Source organism: Coregonus clupeaformis, chromosome 13 (assembly GCF_020615455.1).
Source record: "Coregonus clupeaformis isolate EN_2021a chromosome 13, ASM2061545v1, whole genome shotgun sequence".
Classification (NCBI taxonomy): domain Eukaryota; kingdom Metazoa; phylum Chordata; class Actinopteri; order Salmoniformes; family Salmonidae; genus Coregonus; species Coregonus clupeaformis.
In genome coordinates this window covers 27,980,420-27,997,811 of record NC_059204.1, presented here as the reverse complement: position 1 = coordinate 27,997,811, position 17,392 = coordinate 27,980,420, and the positions used below count along the sequence as shown (strand labels likewise).

General features: G+C 46.1%; 1 protein-coding gene across 3 annotated transcripts in view; it reads left to right on the top strand.

Moving 5' to 3' along the window:
• The first annotated feature begins 3,415 nt into the window (after nt 1-3,415).
• The window catches only part of LOC121579199 (rho GTPase-activating protein 26), a 121,188-nt gene continuing 107,211 nt past the window's right edge, over nt 3,416-17,392 (top strand). For 2 of the 3 annotated variants that reach the window (XM_041893580.2, XM_041893579.2), the window contains exon 1: nt 3,416-4,144. In XM_041893580.2, the coding sequence (XP_041749514.1) occupies nt 3,991-4,144 (154 nt within the window). In that variant the 5' untranslated portion in view covers nt 3,416-3,990. The remainder of the gene's footprint in view (nt 4,145-17,392) is intronic. The other variant, XM_041893578.2, reaches the window with a different exon arrangement.

Below are 17,392 nucleotides of genomic sequence, written 5' to 3'. Positions count from 1 at the left end.
CCTGGGTGACTCTGTCTGTATTTGTACTCCGTCAATCATCCAGGGGCCGCCCAGTGTCACCGGATCCATTTCAGCAGGCCGTCGTCAGGGCTATATTTAAACCACTAGCTCAGGGAGTGACGTGGGTCCCTGGCCTGCACCGGGAAGTGAGCAGGCTGCCTATGATATGATGCATTCCTATTTGGTCTCCTGGAGACATAAGAGAAAAACGTCACATAAACAATATTAATGTGAACTAAAACAGGAAGTGAGTGAGCAACACCTTTATAATACAGTGTTACACCATAACTCCCTCCATGGCATCTCAGTAAGAGAAAAGCAAAGCTCTTGTCTGTGGTTCTATTTTTACTGTGGTAGGCAAGGCAAGGCAGTGAGTGTTGCTGTAGAGCCACACTGTCACCAACATAGGAAGTGCAGGCTGAATGAATAATTAACTCTGCCTCATGTGGACTGCTGTTTTTAGTCTTCAAGGGTGCTTTTCCAAACTGTAGCCATCCAATAATTCATACACTACATCTGCATGTTCAATCATTTATAATACAGGCTAAGTGAAATAATGTTGAAAATACATCAGGTAACTTTAAAGACTTTCATTGGAGGCAGGATACATGGAGTATCCCCCAGACATCATTGATTTCAACAGCAAAATGTCAATTTTACAGTTGTGGACATGTATCATCACATTGTTGATTAGCATGGTTAAAGAGGGATATTTCTTTGTGAGATGTGAACTTTAAACATAATGATCATTGCATGTTATTAACAACGCACACGTCTCTGACCTACTTATCCCTCACCTATTCATTTTTCACAGCAATTTGAAAATCCAGGATTTGACAGGCCTCTTGTAGTACTTACTTAAACCAGGAGATGGCAGACAAGACCACCAATAAAATATAATAAGCTCTCTTTACAAATGCCTCAGAAATAGATTCCAGTCACAGATGACTGTACATCACAGGGGGCTGCTGAGGGGAGGACAGCTCATAATAATGGCTGGAATGGAGTGAATGGAATGGTATCATCCACACGGAAAACATGTTCGATTTGTTCGATACCATTCAATTTGTTCCGTTCCAGCTATCACCATGAGCCTGTCCTCCCCAATTAAGGTGCCACTGGCCGCCTGTGCTATACATGCATAGAAAGTGTTCTTTGAGGGCATTATGTAGAGGTAGTAGAGGTAGCCATTATCAATAAGTGAGACGCAGCCCATGGCTTAGGGCTTCCAATGGTGAATGACACCCAGTGGAATCCATATGTGAATTGTACAACACCAGCGGTATGACAGCAATGGGGCCCTGGCCTCTCTGGAAAAAGAATGAGAGAATATAACAGGCTCTTAAGTGTCTTCCCCATCTACGAGTGCTCTGGAGCCTCGCCGAAATGTCCCAGCTGTGAGATCATCCCCGGCCTGGCTGATGAGTATATCAGAGAGTTCCCCTGAAGACTTCCTGATTGCTGTTTCTAACCTCCTCAGGACCCTCTAGAAACAGGCTTTTTGGACCAATGCTGGGGGGACTCAAAGGCCCACTGTGTCTCCCCCTGCCACACAGTTGGCTGGGGCTGAGGATGCTAGCCCTGGTTAAACTAGAGACAGAGAGGGGCATTCTCCTCCCCATCGTAACACCTTTCTCCTCTCTCTATGAGTCACTGGCTCAAGCCTCAGGGAATGATGCATGTGCTTCCCTGACATGGTTGGCCAGAGTTGTGGGTTCGATTCTCACGGGGGACTAGTATGAAAAAATGTATGCACTCACTAACTGTAAGTCGCTCTGGATAAGAGCGTCTGCTAAATGACTAATATGTAATATGTAAAATGGTGTGATTGCGCACCACTCATTCAACAAGGAATAATATTGTGGATGAACTATGTGATTCTAAAATGAATTCATAGTGCCTGAACAATTTAGTTAAACTGCTCCCATATCTTGTAAAACATTACATCACATTCAGTGTAAATGTTTATTTTTATGGTTTAGTTGAAAGCAGCTGGATCAAACCACCCTATAAAAGACTACTATAGACTACTAGAGAATGGGTCACTGGGACACTACTAGAATACATGGGACACTGTACTGTGCAGTATAAAGGACACTGTACAGTATACGGGACACTGTACAGTATACGGGACACTGTACTATACAGTATACGGGACACTGTACTATACAGTATACGGGACACTGTACTATACAGTATACGGGACACTGTACAGTATACGGGACACTGTACTGTACAGTATACGGGACACTGATACAAAACTGTGCTCCGGGCAAGTTATAAACAATCAAGGAAGTGAATAATCCAGAGTCACCTTATTTACAGCAAGAGGCCTGGTTTAAGGCCCCTCACAGATTCTGATGTAAAATTATTTATTTGATTCTAGGAGCCTATGGAACCCATTGGTAAAGTAGTCCCCAAGCATTAAACCATGTTTTATTTTGGTTATCTCATTTATGCTATCTTATTTGTAGGCTCTAATCGGTATGAACTACCTAAAGTTATTCTCAAAGCACTTATTTTTGTTGTTGCACTATTTGCAGTTGTAATTGCAAATGAAAACTACATGGGAACTGAGTAGCCTAATTAGCATGCATCAGCGATGATCTTATCATGTTGGAGGAAGTTGCACATCCAAATCTGGAGTTGCCAACACAGTAACCACAAGCAAATGGGGACATGTATTTTAATTGCACTTCTCAAATCTAAAGTGAAAGAACACTATTCCCACACATGAGAAGATGATTTGTTACATGGGTAAACAGCACACACACACACACACACACACACACACACACACACACACACACACACACACACACACACACACACACACACACACACTTTCTCTCTATGTATACAGTACCAGTCAAAAGATTGGACACACCTACTAATTCAAGGGTTTTTCTTAATTTTTTAAACTATTTTCTACATTGTAGAATAATAGTGAAGCCATCAAAACCATGAAATAACACATATGGAATCATGTAGTAACCAAAAAAGTGCTAAACAAATCAAAATATATTTTATATTTGAGATTCTTCAAAGTAGCCACCCTTTGCCTTGATGACAGCTTTGCACACTTCGGCCCTCCTGTAGCTCAGTTGGTAGAGCATAGCGCTTGCATCGCCAGGGTTGTGGGTTCGATTCCCACAGGGGGCCAGTATGAAAAATGTATGCACTCACTAACTGTGAGTTGCTCTGGATAAGAGCGTCCGCTAAATGACTAAAATGTAAAAAAAAGGTGTGTAATTACCTAACAATTGCTCTCTCAATGGACTCTTAATTTAGAAGATTAAACAACAATTTTGTGCTTTGCTTATCCTAGCCTTAGCAGGTTGATGTAAAGAAAAAAAAAATGCAATTCCCCGCTCTTTAAAGTGACGTCGCTGCGTTCTTGACCAACCAACCCTTCCTTTATGCACGCATCTCCTGCAACTGTAGTGCGCCTTCCTTACTCGACCGTTTTGGAACCGAGCAATGCTATTGGTCTAGAGCTGCATCCATCATAGGATTATCTGTTTCGGGGTAGGTTGGTACGATGGAACGAACGCCGAAGCTTGAGAGAAAGCTCTGCATTTAAAACGCCCAGAGAAGAATCAGCAACTACCGTGCCTCGTTTTGTCTTTCACCTTCCTCCTCTTTTCCTGACCAGTATGACGTTGTCATGAGGAATGCACAGGTTACCTGGGATCGCTGACAGCCAAGAAGTGAATATTCTTTCAGCTCTTCCCTCCCATACAAGCACAGTTTTTCGCGTGAGATTTTTTGGGGGATATCGTTTGGATCCTAGGCTAAAATAAAGCAGATCCACGTTTGCCTGCCTGCATGTTGTAAGCAAGATGATTGCGTTGGCTATGTAGTGTAATGTAGACAGGTATCTGCATAGTGTTACTGTCTGTGTTCTGCTACCTTCTTAATTGGATTGCACATCACCAGTCAACGATTTCTTCCTCCTCCGACCTCGGGTGCTGTGGACTGGGAGGAAACATGGGACTGCCCGCTCTGGAGTTTAGTGACTGCTATCTGGACAGTCCCCAGTTCCGAGACAGATTAAAGTCTCACGAACTGGAACTGGACAAGACCAACAAGTTCATCAAAGAGCTAATCAAAGATGGGAAGGCGCTCATCCAAGCACTGAAAAGTAAGATATTCCATTTGCAATCTTGTACTTTATTGTGATGATGACTGCTCTTCTGTGCCCAGCTAAATTCCCAAACAACTATGAATGAAGACATTGCCCTATCATAGAGCCCTATGTGATAGATCTCTAATGTTCCTAAAGTGGATTTTAGATTTAATGTAGCCTATATTGTATATATAAAGTGTGTATGGTAATGTATAACATTTCCATAATTGCCTGATCTTTTCATGCCTAATTAGTTGGTTTTAAGATGAAGGACTTAGCCTAGTCATTGAACGTCATCAGTGACAGTTCAGATAGAGGGCAGTAGAACACTTGACAGGTGCTTGCTGGTTGAAGATGGAATTTGGAACAATGTAGCATTAAGCCTCAAGCTAAAGTCCATGTTCACCAATCACCAGGCAGTCAGTGTGAAGTTCAAGAGCTAGTGTTTACATTTAGCCACTGTTGTCTCATACGTGACACACACTGTTACTACACTACTATACACATTACCTGAAGTTTCTGCTCCATGCTAACTCATGATGGATGTTCAAAACAGGCCAGTAAACAGATAGTCCATGCTCTTCTGTACAGTGCCCAGTCAGCTGCTATTAATGGTCTGGATAATTCTGCTTTTGTCTGTCAGGGACATCTAGAAATCAAACTGAATGACCCGTAGTGACCCCTAGTCCCAGGTCAGAGGAGAACTGGGGTTAGGGATAGTCAGCTGTTGTAGGTACAATTGGCTGTGTAGCTGCTGAATCACAGGGAATATGCCATGTGTTTTAATTGTATATTAGATGTGTATTATCCCATGTAGCTCAGTTGGTAGAGCATGGCACTTGCAACGCCAGAGTTGTGGGTTCGATTCCCACAGGGGACCAGTACAAACACAATATGAAAATGTATGCACTCACTACTTTAAGTCGCTCTGGACAAGATCGCACCCCTTTTCACGTTATTTCGAAGCTTTCTTTTGTGTGAATTAAATCCAGAATTAACCTTCTGGGCAAGTCCCCTTGCTTTGTCCTTGTTCTGGTTGCTGGTGGCACAACAACAAGTACATGTTTGTAACCTCTACATACGTATGTCACCACTCACCACAGAGAGAAAGTAAACCTTACACTACACCAGAGGCTTTAGGCTACTCTTCACTTAACATCAGTGTCATTTACTGCTTCCCAATCCTGTTGGTTGGAGTGTGGTTCCTGTGGCCAATCCTACAGTCAGTCACAGACTTCACATAGCACCAACACTAGCAGTAGTCAACAGCCTGCCAGGCAGCCAGCCCCCCGGAGCAAGATGGATGTTCTGTAAGCAAAGGGCAACCTGTCATTAGAGATCCAGATGAAACTTCTTACCCCCGCCCTCAAACATTACATTATTTTAATCACTCAAATTAACCAAAATTAGGGTTTACTGGCGCTGTTCTGCAGATGTGGGGGCTGCATATTTTGATATCTCAATTGACATTAAAGGTTGCCACCTGTATCCCAGAGATAAAATGAGGACCAGGTTTGTGTGAAAGGAGCTGTTCTTTAGTTTACCTCGTGCGATTGGTCCACCTGTCACAATAACATAGCTAACACACACATGCTCTGTAATTTTAGTGTGCAGTCATCATCGTCTAGAATGACAAAGTTATTGGGTTTTCTGAGGTGAAAGATGCTTCAGGCCTCTTGGGTATTTTTATGTGAACATTACTGAGAAGCATATACACTACCAGTCAAATGTTTTGACACACCTACTCATTCAAGGGTTTTTCTTTATTTCTTACTATTTTCTACATTGTAGAATAACAGTGAAGACATCAAAACTATGATGTAACACATATGGAATCATGTAGTAACCAAAAAAGTGTTAAACAAATATGTTATATTTGAGATTCTTCAAATAGACACTCTTTGCCTTGATGACAGCTTTGTACACTATTGGCATTCTTTCAACTAGCTTCATGAGGTAGTCACCTCAAATGCATTTCAATTAACAGGTTTTCCTTCTTAAAAGTTAATTTGTGGAATTTCTTTCCTTCTTAATGCGTTTGAGCCAATCAGTTGTGTTGTGTCAAGGTAGGGGGGTATACAGAAGATAGCCCTATTTGGTAAAAGACCAAGTCCATATTATGGCAAGAACAGCTCAAATAAGCATCATTACTTTAAGACATGAAGGTCAGTCAATCCAGAACATTTTAAGAACTTTGAAAGTTTCTTCAAGTGCAGTTGCAAAAACCATCAAGCGCTATGATGAAAACTGGCTCTTATGAAGACCGCCACAGGAAAGGAAGACCCAGAGTTACCTCTGCTGCAAAGGATAAGTTCGTTAGAGTTACCAGCCTCAGAAATTGCAGCCCAAATAAATGCTTCAAGGAGTTCAAGTAACAGACGCATCTCAACATCAACTGTTCAGAGGAGACTGTGTGAATCAGGCCTTCATGGTCGATTTTGCTGCAAATAAACCACTACTAAAGGACACCAATAAGAAGAAGAGACTTGCTTGGGCCAAGAAACAGGAGCAATGGACATTAGACTGGTGGAAATGTGTCCTTTGGTCTGGAGTCCAAATTTGAGATTTTTGGTTCCAACCGCCATGTCTTTGTGAGACGCGGTGTGGGTGAACGGATGATCTCCGCATGTGTATTTCCCACCGTGAAGCATGGAGGAGGAGGCGTTATGGTGTGAGGGTGCTTTGCTGGTGACACTGTCTGTGAGTTATTTAGAATTCAACCAGCATGGCTACCACAGCATTCTGCAGCGATACGCCATCCCATCTGGTTTGGGCTTAGTGGGACTATCATTTGTTTTTCAACAGGACAATGACCCAACACACCTCCAGGCTGTGTAAGGGCTATTTGACCAAGAAGGAGAGTGATGGAGTGCTGCATCAGATGACCTGGCCTCCACAATCCCCCGACCTCAACCCAATTGAGCTGTAGCTAATGTAAACTTTTTTAATGATATTTTCTCACATTCACAATCAAGGATATACTGACGGTTGTGTCCCAAATGGCACCCTATTCTATATATGGGCCCTGGATAAAAGTAGTGCACTATATAAGGGACAGGGTGCCAGTGTTTGTTTAGTTTATATTGTTGTGAAGTGAATGCAGCTAAGAGGAAGTGAAATGGTAGCTGCATTCTTTCACGTAGCCGTTAAACATCCAGGTTCAGTTGTAGAAACAGGTCCCTATAAACAGAGGCTCTAAATAACGGCCTTTGCTTTCAGCCATGTTGTGTTCTAAGTAACTGAACTTTGTTGACCCCAACAAACCTGACAAGTGACTCACTGCCTCAACATTTGTTCCCCTGTAGAAGCATCTCTAACCCTGTAAGAAGCAGAGTGGGAATCCCCAGACCAGAAGTTAGGCCTTTCTCCTGTGCACTCTGCTTGGAGGTCTCCCAGTTAATTTATGAGTAGTGATGATAGTAATTGACCAGCTCTAGTTGTCTGCTCTGGTGATGGATGAGCCCAAAGCAACCACACCCCTTACGGAAAACCACATGAATTTCACATATGCTAATGTCAAAAACATGATCTCATGTCAAATAAATGTGAAATAAATGTGACAACATGGGGATGCAAAATCTCAACATGTGATAACATGAAATTACACGTGACAACATGTAAGCACATGTGAAAACATGATCTCATGTGAAATGTTCCAAAAACACATGTTTTGACATGATTTCACATGCGAAATTGCATATGTGAAGTGTTCCAAAAACATGTTTGTTTTTCTGTAAGGGACACTGACTGTAGGGTCATTCCATTTGATTTCAATCACTTTTTGATCGCACCCCTTTTGATTTGAATGAAACGTTCTATACATATTTTCCCATGATGGAAGTGGTTAGAAAGTGACATTTTGGACCTGAATGCCAAAACATTCAGGAGATAGAGGTGCTGAAAGTTGATCCATTTTGCAGTGGAAAAGATAAACGGTTGAGTTTGATATCATTTTAAAGCTTACAAACAGGGTTGTCAAACTACAGTATTTTATCATTTCTTTTTACTTTTAATGTCAGTTACTGTAATGTTTTTTATATTTCCGCATATGTTGTAGCTTAGACCATGATTTGCATCATCTTAGGGGTTTGTGTTGTGCCCGCCATCGGTTGAGACACATCATGCATAGTCTTGAAAACAGGGTGGGTGTCATTTCAATCATAGAAATAGAAATCATAGAATATACCTATCCCTTCAGACCACTGCAATTTAGCTGGTACACCATTTACATTTCAATTTTCAATTACTACCACAAAGATGGCCGCCGGTCCACCCACCGTCAATGTCAACTTAAATGGGAATGTATTTTCTATTATCTATATTTCTATGATTTCAATAGATTTCCTAAGGAATATTTACAGTATAATTTAAAACAACTGATATTCCCATTCAAGTCAACATTATCTGATGTGTGGACCTTCTATTTTATTCCCATTTGAGGACATTTATCAGCCGAAACATGACACCCACCCTGTATTCCAGAGCATGCTGGGTATCAACCGGTGGCGGGCACACCAAAAACACATCAGATGATGTAAAATAGGGTCTAAACTACAACATAAGCAACAACAAAAAATGAGTTTACCCGTTTTTAGATAATTGATAAATAATTTTTTTATGTAAATTTATAAAATAGTTTGACAACCCTGTTTGAAGATTTTAGATTAAATCAAACTCAACCGTTTACATTTCCCAGTGAGGAAGACATGGATGTCTCATGGTATGAGAGTGGCGAGGGCAGGAGCGAGAATTACCACCGACCTGACACACCCACTCAACCAGTAGTACCAACTCCTACCATCAGGCTGCCGATGCAGAGTCCATCGTTACAAAACCTTCAGAGCCCAGAAATCATTCATCCCCACCAGTATAAGTCAATTGAATAAATAACTGCTCAACTGTGTGTCTCTGTGTGTGTGTCTTGCCTTTCACAACAGAGACTCCCTAAAGAAAAACTCAAGCCACATTATTCCAGTCTGCCTTTGGGAGAGAGGGAGGGAGGGAGGGAGTAGTGGGGGGTGCCATTTGGTCTCGGGACATTCTGTTGAATGCATCAGATGGGAACAAAGGAAAATACATGTGTGTGTGGGGAAGGGGGTCGGTGGGGGTTTGCGTGGGCGGTATTCCTTAAGCAGTGACGTAGAGGAGGGGTAATTAGGGCAACCAGCACTCAGCTCTGTCTATTATTGCCATTAGTCAGGATATGCTCCTGACCTACACTGGCAGAACTGAACTTCATCAATTACACTCAGATGGTCCAATCATGTGTTTGGGTTATTTTGGCTCACAAATACTACCAAGATGAGCTAACACAATCCAGTTGGACACAGAGCTGGTAAATATTTGAGCTTTAGAAGCCTTATTCAGTTACATGCTTCATAATTGCATAGTCACTCAGCATTTTGTGTTCAGGCTTATTCCTTTGTGTTTCCACTCACAAGGATGTGGAACTTGTTTCCCTGGTATGCACCAGTCTAATTTTAATTATATCTATGGGCTATAAACATGTATGCACATGTTGGTTAACTGTGCCATTTAAATACATAGTTATTTCCACCACATTCGCTTCCTGTTAGTTTTTCTCCAGGCTAGTGTTATTGAAATTCTTAACCATGAGCCTGCCCTGTTTTTACAACATGACGTCACAATCACAACACAATCAGAAAGATTGGGAACTATTTCATGCTAGGAAGATTTTTAAATGACACCCTGCACACTAGCCTGCCTGCCATGAATTCAGGCCTATTTTGTTTTGTGCAGGTGGACTTCCTCCAAGCTGCCTTCACATACATGTTGTGAGTGAAACATAGCTGGCCTCTCTCGCTCTCTCTCTCTGTGCAGGAGAGCACAAGTGCTGGAAGCACTGAAGATGGCCCAATGACAATGTCAATAGGGGATACAGTTAAAGAGAACATTTAAAAAGAGCGGTGGAATCGCAGAGAAAAATGGAATTGTAAATAATAGATCAGTTCTGTTTGGTTCATTTTAAAGTCATTGCCTTTCCATCTGGTGAAAGGCGACGGTTTCTGAACAGGTCTCCACTCTGGCCTCCTAACCGTGAAAGAGGAAGTGGGACTCACACATACGGCATGTGGAGTTTATTTTTAGGCCATTTGTAATGAAAATAAGCCTATTTCTTCTTAATGACGGAAATAATGTACATGAGACATTCGGTCCATGCTTCACCTTTTGTTAAATACAGAGCTGTATGAAAAAGATTTAGCATGGGTCCTCAGATCCTCAAAAGGTTCTACAGCTGCACCATCGAGAGTAGGGCGGCAGGTAGCTTAGTGGGTAAGAGCGTTGTGCCAGTAACCGAAAGGTCGCTGGTTCTAATCCCCGAGCCGACTAGGTGAAAAATCTGTCGATGTGCCCTTAAGCAAGGCACTTAACCCTAATTGCTTATGTAAGTCGCTCTGGATAAGAGCTAAATGACTAAAATGTAAAATGTATCCTGACTGGTTGCATCACCGCCTGGTATGGCAACTGCTCGGCATCCGACTGCAAGGTGCTACAGAGGGTAGTGCGTACGGCCCAGTACATCACTGGGTGTCACGGAATCAGCCGAGGCTGCTCCTCCTCCTTGCTCGGGCAGGTTTCGGCGTTCGTCGTCCCCGGAGTACTAGCTGCCACCGATCTATGTTTCGGTGTTTGACTTGTTTTGTCCTGATTGTGTACACCTGTTCCCCATTATGTTGTATTGTTTCCCCTATTTAACCCTCTGTCGTGCATTGTGTGTTGTGTGTCATTGTATTCGTCTTCGGCAGTGTTAGTGTGCAGGTTGTTTTCCTCCTTGTATGGAGATGGTTTTCTTCTCTGGTTACTTTCAAGTAAAGTATGTTTCCAGTAAGCTCTGTGTCCTGCGTTTGACTTCGCCTACCGCATTTCACCGTCGCCACCTGACAGAATAACACACCTTCCGATGGAGTCAGCAGGATCGTCCGCGCTCAGGGGAGCACTGGAGGAGCGTGTAACCCAACAAGAGGCCGTGATCCAGCACCTGGGTACCACCATCCAAGGGGTGATGGACACCTTGAGGCGATGGGAGAGTGGAGGTTTGCCCACACCTCATCCTACGATACCACCACCATCAGCCATACCCATCGGTCTATCTCCGGAGTCTAGTGGGATTCGGCTCTCGCTCCCGAGGGCTTATGATGGCACCGCGGCTGGGTGTCAGGGTTTCCTACTCCAGGTTGAACTCTACCTAGCAACCATTCACCCGGCGCCCTCGGGATACGAGAGCGTGTCCGCCCTCATCTCCTGTCTGTCCGGCAAGGCGCTGGAATGGGCCAACGCCGAATGGGGTGGGATAGACGCCGCTACGTTCAGCTATGCGGAGTTCACCCGCCGCTTCCGGGCAGTATTCGATCATCCCCCAGAGGGTAAAGCGGCGGGTGAGTGTCTATTCCACCTTAGACAGGGGAGGAGGAGCGCGCAGGAGTTCGCGCTGGACTTCCGGACGCTAGCAGCCAACATGGGATGGAATGAGAGGGCCCTCATCGACCACTACAGATGCAGCCTGAGGGAGGACGTGCGTCGGGAATTAGCCTGCAGGGACACCAACCTCAGCTTTGACCAACTGGTGGACATGTCGATTCGCCTGGATACCCTGTTGGCTACCCGCGGACGTCCGGATTCGGGGCCGTCCATTCCATCCCCCAGCACTTCCGAGCTGACCCCTATGGAGCTCGGGGGTGCTGGTGCTAGGGAGACCAGGAGGGAGGCCGTCCCCTGCACCAACTGTGGCCGCAGAGGACACACTGCTGGTCGGTGCTGGGGAGGGTCTCCTTGGAATCGAGGCAGTGGGCGACGCACTGATGAGTCATTCCAGGTGAGTAGGCACCCAACTCACCCAGAGCTCTCTGCTGATCATATGTGTATTAAAGTGGTGTTTCCAGAGGTTTCTCCTCACTCCCAGCATAAGGCGCTAGTAGATTCAGGCGCAGCTGGGAATTTCATTGATCGCCAGTTCACCTATAAGTTAGGGATTCCTATCGTACCTGTTGATGTGCCCTTCCCCATTCATGCCCTAGATAGCCGCCCGTTGGGGTCTGGGTTGATTAGGGAGGTCACGGCGCCTCTCCGGATGAAAACGCAGGAGGGTCATGAGGAGATAGTACGTTTGTATTTGATTGATTCTCCTGTGTTTCCTGTGGTGTTGGGGCTTCCCTGGTTAACAGCTCATGACCCCAACATTTCATGGCAGCAGAGAGCTCTCCAGGGATGGTCTGATCAGTGTACTGGGCGGTGTGTAGGCGTTTCCGTAGGGGCAACGACGGTGGAAAGCCCGAACCAAGTTCCCGCCTTGCATATTCCACCTGAGTATGCCGATTTGGCTCTCGCCTTCAGTAAGAAGAAGGCGACTCAATTACCACCTCATCGACAGGGGGATTGTGCGATAAACCTCCAGGTAGGCGCTGCGCTTCCACGTAGTCACGTGTATCCTCTGTCTCAGGAGGAGACGGCCGCTATGGAAACCTACGTCACCGAATCTTTGAGACAGGGTTACATACGGCCGTCTACTTCCCCTGCTTCCTCGAGTATCTTTTTTGTGAAGAAGAAGGATGGGGGTTTACGCCCGTGTATTGATTACCGTGGTCTAAATCAGATCACCATCAAATACAGCTATCCTCTCCCTCTGATTGCTAGTATGAGTCATTACACAGGGCGCGATTCTTCACAAAATTGGATCTTAGGAGCGCGTACAACCTGGTGCGCATTAGGGAGGGAGATGAGTGGAAGACCGCATTCAGTACCACCTCGGGTCACTATGAGTACCTCGTCATGCCATACGGGTTAATGAATGCTCCTTCAGTCTTCCAATCATTTGTGGACGAGATTTTCCGGGACTTGCATGGACAGGGTGTTGTGGTATATATTGATGACATTCTAATATATTCCGCTACACGAGCCGAGCATGTGTCCCTGGTGCGTCGAGTGCTTGGTAGACTGTTGGAGCATTACCTGTATGCGAAGGCGGAGAAATGTCTGTCCTTCCAGGAGTCCATCTCCTTTCTGGGACATCGGTTGTCCGCGTCAGGGGTAGAGATGGAGATTGACCGCGTTTCTGCCGTGCGTAATTGGCAGACTCCCACCACGGTAAAGGAGGTGCAGCGCTTCTTGGGTTTTGCCAATTACTACCGGAGGTTTATCCGGGGCTTTGGACAGGTAGCAGCTCCCATTACCTCTCTGCTAAAGGGGGTCCGGTGCGCCTGCAGTGGTCAGCTGAGGCGGACAGGGCGTTTAAACGTCTGAAGGACCTGTTTACCTCGGCTCCGGTGCTGGCGCATCCGGATCCCTCTTTGGCATTCCAGGTGGAGGTGGACGCTTCCGAGGCTGGGATCGGCGCTGTGCTGTCTCAGCGCTCGGGTACGCCACCTAAACTCCGCCCCTGTGCTTTCTATTCTAAGAAGTTTAGTCCGGCGGAGCGCAATTATGACGTGGGGGATAGGGAGCTGCTGGCTGTGGTTCAAGCCCTGAAGGTGTGGAGACATTGGCTTGAGGGGGCTAAACACCCTTTTCTCATTCTGACTGACCATCGTAACCTGGAGTACATCCGGGCAGCGAGGAGGCTGAATCCTCGCCAGGCAAGGTGGTCAATGTTTCTTTCCCGTTTTGTATTTAAGCTCACCTATATACCAGGGTCCCAGAACGCTAAGGCAGACGCTCTGTCCCGACTATATGACACAGAGGAGAGGTCCATTGAGCCCACTCCCATACTCCCGGAGTCTTGCTTAGTGGCACCGGTGGTGTGGGAGGTGGATGCGGAAATCGAGCGGGCATTACGTTCCGACCCTACTCCTCCACAGTGTCCAGAGGGTCGGAGGTACGTGCCGCTCGAGGTTCGCGACCGGTCATCCGGGTATTGGTCGGACAGTGCACTGCCTTAGTGAGAAGTACTGGTGGCCAACCTTAGCTAAGGACGTGAGGGTTTATGTGTCCTCCTGCTCGGTGTGCGCCCAGTGTAAGGCACCTAGACACCTGCCCAGGGGGAAGTTACAACCCCTACCCGTTCCACAACGGCCGTGGTCTCACCTATCGGTAGATTTAGTCACGGACCTTCCCCCCTCCCAGGGGAACACTACGATCTTGGTCGTTGTGGATCGGTTTTCTAAAGCCTGCCGTCTCATTCCCCTGCCAGGTCTCCCTACTGCCCTACAAACTGCTGAGGCCCTGTTTACACACGTCTTCCGGCACTATGGGGTGCCTGAGGATATAGTGTCTGATCGGGGTCCCCAGTTCACCTCTAGAGTATGTAGGGCATTTATGGAACGTCTGGGGGTCTCGATTAGCCTTACCTCAGGTTTTCACCCCGAGAGTAATGGGCAGGTGGAGAGAGTTAACCAGGATGTGGGTAGGTTTCTGAGGTCATATTGCCATGACCGGCAAGAGGAGTGGTCAGGATATATTCCCTGGGCAGAGATAGCCCAAAACTCCCTCCGCCATTCGTCCACTAACCTTACGCCTTTCCAGTTAGTGTTAGGGTATCAGCCGGTTCTGGCACCTTGGCATCAGAGCCAGACCGAAGCCCCTGCGGTGGACGAGTGGTTTCGGCGCTCGGAAGAAACTTGGAACGCTGCGCACGTCCATCTGCAGCGGGCCATCAGGCGTCAAAAGGCGAGCGCCGATCGCCACCGCAGTGAGGCTCCGGTGTATGCACCGGGAGACCGGGTCTGGCTCTCGACCCGAAACCTGCCCCTTCGCCTGCCCTGCCGGAAGCTGGGTCGGCGGTTTGTGGGGCCCTTTAAAGTCCTGAGGAGATTGAACGAGGTATGTTATAGGTTACAACTGCCCAGGTATTATCGCATTAACCCCTCATTCCATGTGTCTCTCCTCAGGCCAGTGGTGGCTGGTCCACTCCAGGAGAATGAGGTACGAGAGGCTCCTCCGCCCCCGTTGGACATCGAGGGGGCTCCGGCATACTCAGTCCATTCCATCTTGGATTCGAGGCGTCGGACGGGGGGCCTGCAGTATCTCGTGGAGTGGGAGGGGTACGGTCCGGAGGAACGGTGCTGGGTCCCCAGGAGGGACATTCTAGATCCCTCCATGTTGAGGGACTTCCACCGGAGTCATCCGACTCTCCCTGCTCCGCGTCCTCCTGGCCGTCCCCCCAAGGGGGGGGGGTACTGTCATGGAATCAGCCGAGGCTGCTCCTCCTCCTTGCTCGGGCAGGTTTCGGCGTTCGTCGTCCCCGGAGTACTAGCTGCCACCGATCTATGTTTCGGTGTTTGACTTGTTTTGTCCTGATTGTGTACACCTGTTCCCCATTATGTTGTATTGTTTCCCCTATTTAACCCTCTGTCGTGCATTGTGTGTTGTGTGTTATTGTATTCGTCTTCGGCAGTGTTAGTGTGCGGGTTGTTTTCCTCCTTGTATGGAGATGGTTTTCTTCTCTGGTTACTTTCAAGTAAAGTACGTTTCCAGTAAGCTCTGTGTCCTGCGTTTGACTTCGCCTACCACATTTCACCGTCGCCACCTGACACTGGGGCCAAGCTTCCTGCCATCCAGGACCTCTATACCAGGCGGTGTCAGAGGAAAGCCATGAAAATTGCCAAAGACTCCAGCCACCCTAGTCATAGACTGTTCTCTCTGCTACCGCACGGCAAGCGGTACCGGAGAGCCAAGTCTAGGTCCAAAAGGCTCCTTAACAGATTCTACCCCCAAGCCATAAGACTGCTGAACAGTTAATCAAATGGCCACCCGGACTATTTGGATTGACCCCCCCCTTTTTTTACACTGCTGTTTATTATCTATGCATAGTCACTTTACCCCTACCTACATGTACGTATTACCTCAATTACCTCGACTAACCTGTACCCCCGCACATTGACTCGGTACCGGTACCCCCTGTATTTATAGCCTCATTATTGTTATTTTATTGTGTAACTTTTTAGTTTATTTAGTAAATATGTTCTTAACTGCATTGTTGGTTAAGGGCTTGTAAGCATTTCACAGTAAGGTCTACACCTATTGTAGTCGGCGCATGTGACAAATAAAATGTGATTTGATTTCTCCATATGGTTTGTTCATACATACAGTGGAGGAAAAAAGTATTTAGTCAGCCACCAATTGTGCAAGTTCTCCCACTTAAAAAGATGAGAGAGGCCTGTAATTTTCATCATAGGTACACGTCAACTATGACAGACAAAATGAGATTTTTTTTCTCCAGAAAATCACATTGTAGGATTTTTAATGAATTTATTTGCAAATTATGGTGGAAAATAAGTATTTGCTCACCTACAAACAAGCAAGATTTCTGGCTCTCACAGACCTGTAACTTCTTCTTTAAGAGGCTCCTCTGTCCTCCACTCGTTACCTGTATTAATGGCACCTGTTTGAACTTGTTATCAGTATAAAAGACACCTGTCCACAACCTCAAACAGTCACACTCCAAACTCCACTATGGCCAAGACCAAAGAGCTGTCAAAGGACACCAGAAACAAAATTGTAGACCTGCACCAGGCTGGGAAGACTGAATCTGCAATAGGTAAGCAGCTTGGTTTGAAGAAATCAACTGTGGGAGCAATTATTAGGAAATGGAAGACATACAAGACCACTGATAATCTCCCTCGATCTGGGGCTCCACGCAAGATCTCACCCCGTGGGGTCAAAATGATCACAAGAACGGTGAGCAAAAATCCCAGAACCACACGGGGGGACCTAGTGAATGACCTGCAGAGAGCTGGGACCAAAGTAACAAAGCCTACCATCAGTAACACACTACGCCGCCAGGGACTCAAATCCTGCAGTGCCAGACGTGTCCCCCTGCTTAAGCCAGTACATGTCCAGGCCCGTCTGAAGTTTGCTAGAGTGCATTTGGATGATCCAGAAGAGGATTGGGAGAATGTCATATGGTCAGATGAAACCAAAATATAACTTTTTGGTAAAAACTCAACTCGTTGTGTTTGGAGGACAAAGAATGCTGAGTTGCATCCAAAGAACACCATACCTACTGTGAAGCATGGGGGTGGAAACATCATGCTTTGGGGCTGTTTTTCTGCAAAGGGACCAGGACGACTGATCCGTGTAAAGGAAAGAATGAATGGGGCCATGTATCGTGAGATTTTGAGTGAAAACCTCCTTCCATCAGCAAGGGCATTGAAGATGAAACGTGGCTGGGTCTTTCAGCATGACAATGATCCCAAACACACCGCCCGGGCAACGAAGGAGTGGCTTCGTAGAAGCATTTCAAAGTCCTGGAGTGGCCTAGCCAGTCTCCAGATCTCAACCCCATAGAAAATCTTTGGAGGGGAGTTGAAA